The sequence below is a fragment of the Gavia stellata genome, chromosome 5, assembly GCF_030936135.1.
Source record: "Gavia stellata isolate bGavSte3 chromosome 5, bGavSte3.hap2, whole genome shotgun sequence".
NCBI classification, from domain to species: domain Eukaryota; kingdom Metazoa; phylum Chordata; class Aves; order Gaviiformes; family Gaviidae; genus Gavia; species Gavia stellata.
In genome coordinates, this window is record NC_082598.1 from 8,032,738 (window position 1) to 8,047,437 (window position 14,700).

A 14,700-nucleotide genomic window follows, 5' to 3' on the forward strand; every position below is an offset into this window, starting at 1 on the left:
TTATAGGGAAGTTTAAATATCAGAGTTATGAACTAACTCAAGTTAGGAACAACTTCTGGCATGCAGTATATATATAGTATGTTATATGGCAATATAAGAAATAAACTACAAATATGTAGTGTATGTGATGTGTCTTTAAAGAAAAGTAATGCTGCTTGGGAAAGTAAACCAAAATGTGAGTAATATTAAAATAAGAGCTGACAGTCAAGGACAGAAATGTCCCGTTCATGCCAAAGTAAATACGGGGTGGAGGGCATTCTATTGTGGACTATTTCTTGATGTTTTCTGGCTCCCTAATGATGTGAAAAACAGTTTGGGTTGAAGATACAAACCTAGATGTTAAGGTTTTTTTATTGCATACAAATGAAGCTCATCAGTATCAGCTTGTTACACTTAATAATGATCTTATTTTGACTCTATTATGACCTTGGAGTGCAACGTCAGTATAAAAATGCATATTTTCATCTGCAGATTCAGATATTCAGCTAGCTTGCAGGGTTGTCTGTTAACTTAAACTCCGCTATTCCATGTTCTGCTACATTAAATGCTATCTCCTTTCTGTGCCATTAATTGATAGGCAAATCTAGTTTTGGAAATGTGGTGTTCCAGTAGGAAGTTGGATGCTGTTTGTAGGTAAGTTTTTATAGTTAGGTTAGGTATGTAGTGCTTTGTTTGCTGTTCTTAGGGGTGGTTGTTTTTTAAATTTCATGCTTTTCCTAGCCCCTTTTTAATAGGCTAGGAAAAAAAAACCCCACCTACATGTAAAGTCTCCTTATGTTCTTTGCTTACTTATGTAATAGCTGTAGTGATTTTTCCCTATATGATTGAAAACAAACCCAGATTCTGAAGCTGCCAGTCTCTCTTACCATATGCTGTACATCTTCTTTCTCTCTTTGCTTAGTTTATTTTAGTAAAAGAATGTGTCCTTGCCTTAATGTCCATACTGTGCAAAAGTTGTACAAGTGGCAATGTTTTTTCTGAAGAATAGCATAAATTCAAAGCAAGTGTCTGTGTGTTAGGGCAGGGAGCAAATGATTTAGAAATCTATAAACCACTGGGGGACAGAAGAACTACTACACCTGCGGTGAGGGTGGGCAGTGGCACTGTAAGGTTGCAGGTATAAGAGAATGCTTGAGTTGAAATAACTCCTTTAAATAGCTTAATCCATGATTAAGTTAACCACTTCTATGCATGCCAATGAAAGTTTTGCAAATTAATATTCTTGGATCACTAATTAAGTAGGTGCATCATCCTTCAAAGATACTTAACTAGCCACTTGCATTAATACCAGAGTGTGCTTTTTGCTTTTGAGAATTGTGGGGAAAAATTTGAGTATTCTATTGACTTCAAAAGTTTTGTCTAGACATACAACTGTTCTAAACATTAACCTGTATTAGAAGGGCTTCTTGACACTTCAAGGAGTATTAAACCAATTGACAGCAGTCCTAAAAAGATAAGTTTTCTTGAAGTGGGAATTCAGATCTTCAGTTTTTGTCAGTGGCTTCCTTCTTGAGCAGAACTTCTAAATCTGTGGTAACTGTTATTCCCTAGAGAGTATCAAAACAGCCTTTCTGAAAAATATTTAATTGTCTTTCAAACTGGTACAGTAAATATGAAAAATAAATTATGATTAGTATAAATTAAAGGAATAGTAGTCACTGAAAAAGCTGATTATCCTCTGTTCTCCCCTCTCTCCAATTTGGTCCACTTCTTCCTCTTTTCTACTGCATAAACGCAGCTTCAATTTTCATAATTTGGAAACCATTTTGAATGGGTTAGCCTAACTGAGTATTTGGAAAGATACCTGCAACAAGTTTAGGTGTGTTCCATCATCTTAATTTTGTTATGGAAAGTCATGAAATCTTATTTGATGTCCTTTGGAATAAGAGAAACTTGAATTCTTCAAGTTAAGCTGCATGGCTTTTAACCAAGTACATGATCTCTTCTTCGTACTATTCTACATAATTTTTCCTTTTTTCAATCCCAAAGTTAAAGGTTCTTTCCTTGCTTTGTAGAAGTGTTCCTCAATGCTGTGAAATGGATCCTTCAGCTGAGAACTCAGCAGAAGACTGCTGAATGATTTCTTTGTCTGTTATGGGGCAAAATCTTACTGAAGCTACCATTCTTGAAGTCATCCTTTCCCTGAATAACTGTTCCTACTTGATGACTCTCTCTTAAAAAAAAAAAAAAAGGGGAGGTGGAAAATGAGCTGCCCATTTGAGCTTCACAAACAGGAACAGTATTAAGTCTTAACTCGAAGTGAATGAAAAATGCTCACCAAGACTGCTATTCTAATCAAAATGTGATAGGCTTAGGTTTGCTTAGGTCTCTCTGAAGCTCACCTGCTGGTTGTTGACAGCGGAGAGCAGATGGTATTGAACCCATAGCTGCCTGGATTTTTAAGGGAAGTTATGTATTTAAGAAGTTGATTGTCTTTGCCTGTCACACTGGACCAAAAGTTTCTTATGCCTGTGTAGCTGGTATTCTTGCTCTGAGGGATGCGCAGGATAAAGGCATTCTGTGGTCGGTGAATGTCCACACTGCAGGCAGATCTGCACATCAGGAGGAATGTGCAGGTAAGACACCGCTTCTGTGTTTCTGGAGACTGATCTGTGCACCACTGAGTCTTCTAACGCTGCTAGAGCTGCATTCCACTTCGTGAATGAATAGACTATCACCATAGCAGACTGACAGTAGTACGTATGCATGGAAGAAATAAATATGTGCTTTGTTTGATACAGCTGTGTTCTACCAGTCTTTTCCCCAAAAGCCTGAAGTAGCTATTCAGATTTAACTTATATGGCTAGGTGAAGTAGGAATGAAAACTTACATCTGGAGTGAAACTTAAAATCTAGGAAACTTATTAAAAAAAAAAATCTAAGAGTGAAACTTAAGTCTAGACTTAAATTGAAAATAGTCGTAACATAAGCTACATAATACAGTTCAAGAGCATTGGATAGGTAAACTTCCAATACTTGAGCAGGGTGGATGTCAGTAATATGTGATTGCTTCAGTAAGAAATTCATATGAATGTTTAGAAAAACCTAAGCTTGAGTGAAGGAAGCCATATGATCTTAAGGTTAAAAGCTGAATAAGTACTTCTCTTAACAATCATACCAGTGTATCCTTAGAAAACTTCCTTGTTAAGACACGTAGTCCAAGAATGGCTTGTAGGCAAACACACAAATATGTGTTAAATTAATTCATCAAAACAAGTTTATATTCATAACACTTCAATTTTAAATAGGTAAATAATATTTAGCATAATGCTTGAATGTATTCTTTGGTTCACTGTTATGCAGAACGTAGACAAGCTGACTTTCTAAATGCGGGGTGAATGGCAAAAGGCGTCTTGTCTGGAGCTATTTGTGTCCCTCTCCTATGACTTGCTGTTCCCACACTAGAGATGTTTGAGAAAAGCTATGTGTGAAGGAGCTCCTAAACTGGCATGAGTTATTTAAAGGTGCCAGGATGTTAACTTGTGTTGGTTTGAGTTACCTTACAGTACTAGGCTATATACAAGCAAGTTAGAAACTCCTTTAAACATGTTCTGGCTGTTCTTAGCATAGGCACAGCAACTTTCACTAGATTGGTATAATGAATGTCTGGGTGTGTTCATCTGAATTTCAAAGTGCTGTAATTCCTGAACAGCTTTACATCTGCAGTTTGTTTCAAGCATCTTTGGGAATTACAATTATGTAAATGTGAAATAGTCAAGATCGATGCAGAATAACAAACTTTCTCATTACAAATCACTTGACACTTCAAAAGCCAACAACATGACGTGTGCTGTGATGATGAAAGTCTATTTTTTTCGGTCCTTTTAGACAAAATGGGTTACCTATAGTGTATCATAACAGAGCTAATTTATTACAAAATACTTAGTCTGGAAGGCTAGTGATTCAAGAAAGGTTCTTGAATTGACATTTTATCTAAAGGGAGAATGGTATCACCTGTAGATTGCCTAGATATAGAAGAGGTTTGGTTTCAGTTATGCCTCTGAGATTTTTCTTATCATACATTCTTCCTGCCAGACATTCCTTCAAAGTGTAAATGTTACTTTACATTAACACTTTCTCTTATTACTATACTAGATGACAGGAGTTTGCTTTTTTGAATGTGTGTAGCTGCTAATACAGACTGATCCTGCTTGGACAGAAGCTGCAGGGCTGATGCTCAACTAGCAAAGGATTAGTCAGTCGTCTTTACTAGAAGAGGCTACAACACAAAATGGCCAAGGTAGAGCTAAGACCAGAGGCCTTTTTTCCCCTGCCCAATGATGTGTCTTAAGCGCTAGAGGCTTTGTCGCATTACTCGAGCGTAGTCGTTTATTACTGTGGTAATATGGTTTATTACATGGTATAATGTACTGCTGGATAAGGTGCAGCCATTTGCTAAGGCAAGAGTAGAGGACGCATTGGGAAAACAGCTTGCTAATAAGCAACATAAGTGCTAGCTGCAACTGTGAGGCTCTACCAAAGTGGTTTATGTGCATGAGCAAAAGTAGGTGGATGAAACATGTCTCTCCGTTTGGCTTTGGAGCAGTCGGTACCAGAATACGTATAGTTTTGGTTACCACACCTTAGGAAAGCTGTTAGAAAAATAGGAGGGAGATGAATGGAAAATGTAAGGGGGTAGGTGCTTTTGCTAGGTATGAGAGCAAAAATCATATACCAAGGAACTTCATAATCTAGTGCAGAAAGGCTTAGGGAGGAAACAGTACATGGAGTTAGAAGTCGGAAAAATTAAAGTTTGAAATCAGACACAAGGTTAGAACATGATTTAGTCACTAGAACCAACCACCAAAAGAAGTACCAGCATCTCCTCATGTTAGATAAAGACAATAATCTTCTGACAGACAATCAGTCAATGCAAGTTACTGGGGTCTTTCAAAAATAACCAAGTAAAATGAAAAGGTCTGTGCTGTACAGAAGTCAAAGAAGATGCTCTCATGTGAAAGCTCAACTGTACACCATGGGATACTGTGTTTACTTTGCAGACAAAAACTTTTCTGGCTCTTCTGTTGATGAATCTGTGGTTTGGCTCTCTGTCTGTGTTTTTTTCTAACTAGCTCTGCAGCTGGCTTTTGAGTAGGACATTCTGTCAATTTCTCTGTTTATTTTCTCTGTAATCCTGTTAATGTGTGTAGCATTATAACACTTAATAGTAGCTTAATGAACTTCAGACATCATTATTTTATGAGCAGAGAGTAAGGAGGCCTCTTAATGTTAGTTCGTACCTCATTTTAACTGATACTCAGTAACTGTGGTGTTGCTGTATTGTCACCACCTATGCCATTGTTTTCTTAGTAATTTGTGTTTCCCTCTGATCTCAGTGCAGTTTATGCATGCTCTGCATTCACTCTGAAGGATCTTTCTTGTAACCAGAAATCTTTTACTCCGCCCCTTGTATAGGGGCAGAGGAATTGATTGCAGGGAGACGGTGTCTCTTCATGTTACTGCCATCAAAACCTGTTGCCCTGTCCCACTTTTCACCTGCACCTCATTTTTTTTCTTTCCGCACACATTTCCAAGTAGGCAGTGTTACTGTGGTGTGTTCTAGTCTTCCTGCTCCTGCTGACTCACTTTTTTCACTGTTTCCCCGCTGCAGAAATACGCTAACCTCTTTCTTCTTTCCCAGATGGACCTGTTGTCTACCTTGTAGCTCCTTGCATCTGTCTTGTTCACAAGTTGTGTAATGATAGTCATGGCATCTAGGTGATCCCTGGACTTGCTGTGTATTCATCACAGAGAAGACTTTAACAAACGAATATATTAATACAGAAGACTAATTTGACCTTTTAGTTCATTATTGCACTTCTATTTCAGTTCTATAGCTGTGTCCTAAATTAGGTTGCAAGTTGAGGGCATGTAGTTCAGTATGTGAGTAGTCATTGAAAACTTAACACAGCTTTTTTTAAAGATGTTGTTTTAGAGTGGTCTAAGTAAGTGTTTATTGTATTTCATATACAAGTAGCTTAAATGAATGCTTACCATACTACTGAATGCTAAAGTGCATCAGGAAAGCCTTTTTTAATATGAAGGTAGTGCTCTTGTGCATGTAATATGTATAGATAGTCAATCTTATTAAAACTGTCATTGGTACATACTCTTGGCAGCAAGCCACTGATAGCTTGAGGCATACTGGCCTATTTTCCATTTCGTATTGATGTTAGTAAGCAATTAAAAATAAACAATTTGCTTGTCTAAAAAATACATAAACAGTATCTTATGATATTATGAATCATCTATTTTATACAACAAATAGCCTATTTTATGACTATATTTTTCCACCAAGGAAGCTTTCTCCTCTACAAAATGCTACCTTTTTCCACCTGAATAAAATCTTCTCTTTTTTTTTTAATCTTGTCATAAGCCTAACTTTTTTTTTCTTTTTGGATAAATCATCTTGTTTTGAGGATATCTCATGGGGGATTTGAAAATATCAAGTATTGTTTGTTTTAGTACTTGTTTTGGTTTTGAGCCTTGTTAAAGATTCACATTTTGTGTGTGAAATATTCTGGATTTTATTTTAATACATAAATGTTTGTGTGACTTATAAGCAATTTTATCATGCATTCCTTCTGACAGCTTTCCAGACTTGTGGCTGGAGATGTCATAAAATGAAAGTCCTTCAACTCATGTGTAGAGTGGAGACCAATGGACCTGACTGCTCCAAATCTTAAAATGCGTTACGTAAATTAAAACCCTAACGTGAACACTACAGAAACTTTGAGCAAAAGCTGTGTTGCTGCTGGAGAAATGATGCTTTTGTTCTTTTTAAGCTGTTTTTGACATAAGATCAAAAGCAAAGTTGCTATTTTGTTGTATCTGGTGCTGAAATGTATGAGCAGTTTTCTTGGTGAGGTCAGAGCCACACATCCAGATCTGAAACTGTAAATCAAAGAATTTGGGTTTTATATTTGGGAATGGACTAATCAAAACACTGTCTTATATATTAAAGAGACAAAATTATTACTGACTCTTTAAAAATGGTTTGTAGTGAAGTTCAAATTTTTTCTTGCTGTGAAACAGAAACTCTACCTCATACTAATCTACATATTGTTGTCTTTTAGTTATGACTGTGAAACTAATGAATGATTGTAATTTAAGTGAAAAATTTTAATTTGCTTGAGGTGTAGTAACAATGTCTCACTCTAAAAAAAAAAAAATAGTTTGATGAAGGCTTCTGCATATGTGCTGATGTCTAAATAGAAAGTCAGCGCTTTCTAAAGGCATCCCAGGGGCACTCTTAAATGGCTGTGTTTGAAGAGGTCACTTCTAGTATGTGACTAAATAATATGTGTGACTAAACAAAACTCTTGGGTGGAGTTACTGTTGTTGAACTTTGATATCTTACTTGGACTACTGAGATGCGGTTAGTTTGTAGTGAAGAGAATAAAGTTTGCTTGAGGTCTTTTGGAATAAAAGAATCGTGTGTAAATACTTGAGCGTATTATCAGTAGTTGCACAACTCCTCCCAAAGAAGAAAGGCAAACAAGTTTGATAGGCATTCATTATTTTTAGCAAGACTCTGCTTTTTTTCTATTTACTTAGTTTCTGTAAGTATGTGGAACTACCACTGCTTTTTTCCAATTCACTACTGAATTCCCTTAACTGTGCAGGACCTTCAAGTTACAAACTTTGTAGTTACAAACTTCAGGCTTAAATTAAACGTAGTCCACACCTCAATATATGGTGGCCAGATTCTCACTTGGTTCACAACTTCGTAATAGACATAGATGTGTTTAATTTCAAATTCATGTGAAGCTCAAATATCCACCAGTTAGAAACAAATTACCCTATTTCCTTTGTATCGACCTTCTCATTATTTCACAGGTATTATTCTTCAAATAACCTTCACTGTATTTTTGTGAATCACTTTTTTCTTCCTTTCTGTAGCACAACCATGTGAATTCATGAAATTTTTGGCCCACTTTCATTTTTCTCTTAATTTTGTTGTCTGAAACTAGTGTTTAAAGTAGTGATTATTTTTCCTTACAAAGCAGTTATTCCATGACTACTAGAACCTGTGGAGCCTGGCTTGCTGCAGGTTCATCCTATAGCTGATGTAAGCTTTATTCTGAATTGCCCCCTCTGTAGAGAAAACCTGCAGCAGATCTTTCCAGCGTTGACTCTTTGGTATCTAAATAACTAGTAGGTGTTTGCTGCAACCTCTCTCCCTCCAGTAAGGGCAGGTGCTGGAGTCTCCTGGAAACAGGACACTGCTGAGGAGAGAAACCTGGCAAAGAGGGAGATCCCCTGAGAATTTGGCCCCTGTCAGCTCCTGCTTATGCTGACCAGAGAGTCCAAAAGCTGTTCGAAGGAGGGGACGTGCATATACATGTTTGGGATGGTCTTACTAAGAACCCATCTCAGAAAATGGAAATGCCATACAGGGATATAGCTTTTATGTTGGCCAGGAGTATATATGTATTAATAATAATCATAAAGGAATCCTCATTCTTCGTAGTATTTTATACCTTAATAATTGGAGATCTGTGCAGAATCATAGGGTTGGAACCTCCCTCCCTGGAGGCACTTGCAGCTTAAAAAGCAGCAGTGATATTTTAAAAGCTGTATGTATGTAAATCAGGCAGAGCACAGTGTGATGGATAGATGTATTCTTTAAGTAAGTCTCTCTGATCTCACTTAAGTGTCTTCTGCCTTCATGTGCAGTTTTCTCTTAATAATAAATGTTTTTCTCTAAAGTGTGAGCTGTTGTAATGGAATTAAATAGTCCTTTTATGATAAAGTTCATCCAGTGCTTAAATAGTCACCCTTCTGATCCCTGGTTAGTGACTGTTGAATTGAAGGGAAGGTTAGTTCACTTTAGCCCAATAGTTTTTTAAGCAGAAATAATAAAATCTAGGTGGTAATTCCTTGCTTGTACTAGAAGAAGAATGCTTGTGCTGTATTCCCCCTCTTTACTGTTTGGATAATTGTCAGTAATACTTACGGACAGAGTTCTTCTCCGTGAGCCACTTGAAACTATTTTTCAGTACAATTGTAGAAGCCTAACTAAATGTAAGTTTGATGTTAATCAGTCTTCCTACCCAATGTCAGGTATTCTGCGTTTGTAAGCAAGTTAAGGCAAGGTAGTTTAGGCAAAATTATAGAGATGCATGGGAGGCTTGAAAGTCTGTGCTGAAAGTTATGGTTTGATAACAATACTGAAATAATCTGTGTGCAGTGCAGGGTTTTCCTATACTTCTGCTGTACTGGAAGTGAAGTATTGCAATCACTTTTACAATGTGAAAAATGAAATTGTGAACTGAAGGAAGACTTTACAGTGTTGCAAAAGATGGTGATTAAAGAATTTAGAATTGCTTTTTAATTTATATACAAGTCAGAAAACATTTGCCATGATGTTGAATGCTGTGTCAGTTGGAGGGGGCGTGTGTGGCAACAGATTTCTTGCTTCAGCTTTTTCTCTGCCTGCAAAACCAGCGGCAATATTTCTCCAAAATTGTGTATTTACATTCACTCAATTTTATATGTAAACAAACTATGTAAGAGAAGCTCTTCGTAACAGCTTATTAAATCTTAATGCTGTTTTGGGAACTGAGAAAGACAATGTTTCTGTATAATCTACAGCCTGTGCAACTCTGAATTGCAGAATACCTTCAGAAAACTATTCAGGATTGGGGTCTTAATGGGGATTTTTTCTGACTGGAACATGAGACACTTCTTACAACTGCTAATGCTGTTAACTGGTTCCCATCCGTACAAGATGTGGCAGACAAGTAGTACTCCAGTACTGGCCTGTGTAGAAGAGATGTGCTGGTTTTAATAAAGGCAAATAATCCTCTGATACTTTGTTCTTCTATTTCCTTTGTCCTGGCTAATGAAATACACCATGGAGAAGCATCAAGAGTAGGCACCACCAAAAAAAGGAAGATAGGAAAGCATGATCAGACTAAAAAAACTTGGGTGACATGAGCATGTGTGGGTTTTTTAAAGGTTTATTGCCTAATTGTGTCTTAGTATTTTTCTTCTATCAATCTGCATGATTAAGACTTCTAACTACATTTTATCAAATGCAAAAGCTATTTCTTTCCCTACAAATGGATTTCTTAATGCCTTTTTTATATTGTTCCCTAACTTTCTATCTAGTCAGCAGAGAAGAAAATCCTATTTACTGGTGCAATTTAAATGTGATTGTTAGTTCTGAAAGGAACTCTTTTAATTAAAAATGTTCTCCTCTGTTTTCTGGATACATACTGTCTATTTAATAGAGATGGCTGCCAAGCTTTGACTTCTTCTGGCAACCGCGAATCTAATTAGCATTTCTCTACCAAATAGAACCTTTTTACTTTAAATTTGCTAAAGGAATGTAGGAATTCTTTTTATTTAAAAGCATTTTGTCTGCCTCAGCAGTAACTACAATATTTTTGCTTACAGTTGAGCATTGCTATATTAATACCTGATTGATAAATGCATATAGTTGCGATTCTCTCACCAGCTCATTGAAATAAAACAAATGCTGCCCTTATGCTTCTTCAAAAAATAAAAAATTGTTTGGTGAAGCTTAAACTATAAAAAGCTAGCAGATCAGATGAAACCAGTGATTTCTTGTCTGCCTAGCATATCCTGTCTTTTTTTAATGTAGAGCGAAATGGTTTTGTCCTAATTTGGTGTAAAAGTAAATCTTCTTTAAAAGGACACATAGCTCAAATAAGCTTGAGGAGATGTATGGAGATGATGTTATTTTTAACAGAAATTGAATTGTTTTTGCGTTCAGCAGCTGTGTGGAAAAATATGCAAGCAAGATAATGAATATGGCTGCATTATATGTCAAATTACTTACACAGATGAGTTACATGGGCAAGAGGTTTTTATGTCATCACCTTATCACGCACAGGGGAATAATGCACTTCTTTTTTCCACTTGCGCATATCATCAGAAAAACTTCAGACTACCAAGGAGATTACTCTCCTGTTCTTGTAGGAAAACTTCCAAAAAAGAAAAGCACCTTTTGTGGAATAGGTTGGCATTCTTTCGTCCATTTGCCAGCACACTGATAAAAAATACTAATTTTTTGTTATCCTTAAGGGGATGGGAGGAGTCATTGAAAGTCTGATCTTAATTTTGTTCTATAAATTTGCAGCTGCTTTAGCTCTGACCTCAGTCTGACTTACATGGTTTTGATAAAACTAGAGCTGTGTGACGCCCTTTATTAATTTGATGGTATAATAGTTTTATTGCTGTGGCAATTTATAAAATGTAGTTGCATGTCAACTGCCCCTAATATTTTGGTTTTAAACTTGTATTCACGTCATAAGAGAGAAAGCTTTAGAGAAAAGTGGCAACTTGTGCTGCAATTTAGAAATACATGAGGCTTGTTTACATTTTTGTAAATAACCATTCTGATAAACCTAGGGTGATCTAGTCCACTTTTCCAATGGTATTAGACTTCTTGTATTTATAAGGACAAATAGTCTAATGAAATCCAAGATGTGTATGTGATATGCCTGATGCTACTTCTATTTTTTGTCTTTGTCTCAGGGAGGTATAAATTCTAAGACTAAGTATATTCAGCTGTTCTAACAGCTGAAAATGCCATCTATTTCTCAGAATGGTTTTGTTCATTAGAGCTACTGTAATATTTGTCATATTCAGCATTTCAGTTGTATAGTTTTCAGCATTTTGCTGTGAAGTTTACACAAAAATGAACTTGTTCAACATTAGAGTGTATATTAATCAAAGACTTTAGTACTGGATTCCTGTTTGTGTATTGAATTATGGTTTCCCACAGTGTATTTTCTTCAGCAAAGTAGGAACTGTCACAGCATGACATTTCTGCAGCTCCGAAGTAACTCCTGGCAGTGCCAATTCAGAATGGATCCAGTTCATATTGTTTAGGAACGTCTACCAAAGTCTTGTTTTCAGCAGAAATATATGGAAAAAAAAAGTCTTGATACCCTACTAGATCTTAAATTGTATTCAGTTGTGTTTGCCTTGATTGGTATGAATGTGTAAAGCTGCTGGTAATTAAAAAAGTAGCATAGGCCTATTACAGGTTTGCTCTGGGTGAGTGTGATACAAGACTGCTGCTGTTTCTTCAAAAACACCTGCTTGTGATAAGCACTTGAGGAATCTTGTGGTCCACCTGTTGCCTAGAAATTCATGTGAATTTCAAGCAATTGAAGGTCTGGAGCTTACAACATTAAGCAAGCAAGTGAGAGAAAATATATTGGAGACCTCAGACTGTTGTAGCACTTTGCTTAAAACCCCATAGTTATAGATGGCTAGGTAAAGTAGATTTAGGTTCTCCTCTTTTATGTAGTTCTTGCTCACTTTAGCAAATGCTATGACATTTTCATGGTCCAGTTGACATAGTAGGCCAAGCTTTGAGGAAACCACATACTCCTGTAAGTGTGAATTGTACTGAAGTGATCATGGGATCTGGTCACTTTCCGTGCAAAGCTCCTATGTTTAATCTTCACTCTTTCTCTTTTTTTCTAGTCCTGTTGTATAAGTAGACTCAGAAAAATATTGTCACTGTCTCACTATCAGAATATCTCAGCGCATGGGAATGCGGTCTTTAAAATATACTGTAATGCCTATTTGTAAAGTACTATCCTAAAAACCAGAGGTCTCTAGAACAAAGTCTTTTGTATCTCTGTATTTCAGTCCTGTTGAAGAGTGGATTGCTGTGTAAAGTATCTGTACAATTTAACAAGACCTGCTTTCGTTTTTCTTTTTTAAGGACTTGGTAAATATTGAGATGTTTTTGACTGCTAAAGAAGTGGAAGAGTCATTGGAAAGACAAGAGACTATGACTTGCTTGGCTTGGTGTCATGATAACAAATCCAGGCTCAGAAAAATGAAGGTATGAAAATGTAACATGTTCATGTTTTGCTTAAATTGTTTTCTAAATGTTTTCTAAACTACTTGGATATTTGATGTGGTCAATTTGGTTTGAACTATAGGTCTTGAATAAGGCTTTGTATAAAACTAAGGACAGTAAGTACAAAACTCTTCCTTTAAGGAGGCATAGGTAGTTGGAGCTAAACTAGCTCACGCAAATGCCAAACCTGAAACTGAGTAATAGGTCATTTTATGGATACAAGTGTTGTATCAACAAATGATGCTCAAATAAAATTATAATATTCAGTTGGTTTTAGTGTGATTTACAAACTTCTAAATGCAGAAGTATGTAGTGTCTTGATGCATGTGAACTTACATTTATAACTCTTTGCATCCTGCTGAGAATATAACTCAGTTTATATATGAAGTTATCTTAAGAGTGAGATTAATTGGTAAACCTATGTCCTCAGGCTTAACACTGAAAGAAATTTCATACAGATTTTTGTCTTGCTATTTTTGAAGTGTTGTATATAAGAAAATAAAACTTGAGTAAAGAACGAACTTTCTGTGAACTACTGTTCAAATTTTTTTTCCAAAATAAAAGCAGGGTCGAATCAAATAATTAACACAGTAAGTCTTTTTCTAGCCGTTGAATACCGTGACCTGAACATGCTGTTTACTTGTTCCTGTGCAGTTGATTTAAATTTCCTTGTCTCTTAAATTCTGCATTTCAAAACATGCTGTAATCTTTTATAGGGCTTGCAGAAATCTGTTTTTAACTGATATTAACCAAAATCCCTGCCTCCCTCAAAGATGTTTGTGTCTTATTTTTTAAACTAAGCGCTTTCTTTAACCAAAAATGTTTGAGTGCACTTAATGATAAGCAAAGAGTGACGTTCTCTGTCACTCAGGGGCGCCAAAATGAGAATGAACCGAAGATGGGACGCAAAAGTAAATCGGACAGTGATTACTCTAAAGAAAATGATGATCTTGTTATGGAAACCATTAAAGGAAAACCAGAATTGGTATGTAAACACTATTGCATAATTATACTGCTAAAAAATCCCCTTTGTGTAATCTTAATATGTTAAGTAATATAATTATTTAAGAAATAAAATCTGAACATCTTCCTTCTTCATAACCAATCTTCAGCAAACAATAAATAAGGAAAAATCTTCCCCATCCCTCTTTTTGGAAAACAACAACAAAAAAATCTATTTCTGCAAGCCCTACTTTTTTAAAAAAGAAACAAACAAAAAAAACAACCCACAAACAAAAACCAAAGCTAAGACTGTGAGAGATCGGAGCTGGAAGAAGAGAAATCACTATGCTTCTTTTTGAAACACAAATAAACAATTCTTCTGTTTCTGGTTGCTTAGCTACTCATCAATGTTAATGTTCTAAAATCCCAGCCACCAATTTAACACAAGCCTAATCTAAAAATTAAACTGTATGTTGGCCTGGGAAAGCACGCAGTCATATAGCCTTTACAGATGTGAGCTATCTAAAGTCTTGTGAATAGCTGCTGTAGAATTGTTTGAAGGTATACAAAGTTGAAATGTATGCATCATCTGATTGTCTAGGACTGGTTTCTTCTAGTTACACTTGTCTGCAGAACTCATACAGCCATTGGCTTGCACCTTACTTGAAGATTCATAAAAACAAAACAAAAACTCTGAAGATTGTTTTGGGATGTGGTTTTTTTGCTGTTAAAACATTTTCACAAAATACTAAGTGCTAGGATTTAGTATCATTAACAATTAAAAAGCTTGATCAATTTTTAAGTAGAAACAAACTTAGCTAAAATTCTAAATGAGGGTTTTGTGTAGATTTGAATAACGGGGTGTTTTAAAATATTCCTATTTGAAAATTTCAAATAAAGTAGAGA

General features: G+C 35.9%; 1 protein-coding gene across 5 annotated transcripts in view; it reads left to right on the plus strand.

Moving 5' to 3' along the window:
• MAEA (macrophage erythroblast attacher, E3 ubiquitin ligase) overlaps positions 1-14,700 on the plus strand; it is a 52,608-nt gene that overhangs the window by 25,154 nt on the left and 12,754 nt on the right. For 2 of the 5 annotated variants that reach the window (XM_059817447.1, XM_059817442.1), the window contains exons 4-5: positions 12,712-12,834; positions 13,724-13,837. The exons of 1 other annotated variant lie outside the window; for it this stretch is intronic. In XM_059817447.1, the coding sequence (XP_059673430.1) occupies positions 12,712-12,834; positions 13,724-13,837 (237 nt within the window). The remainder of the gene's footprint in view (positions 1-12,711; positions 12,835-13,723; positions 13,838-14,700) is intronic. 2 more of the 5 variants (XM_059817444.1, XM_059817446.1) reach the window with 1 other exon arrangement.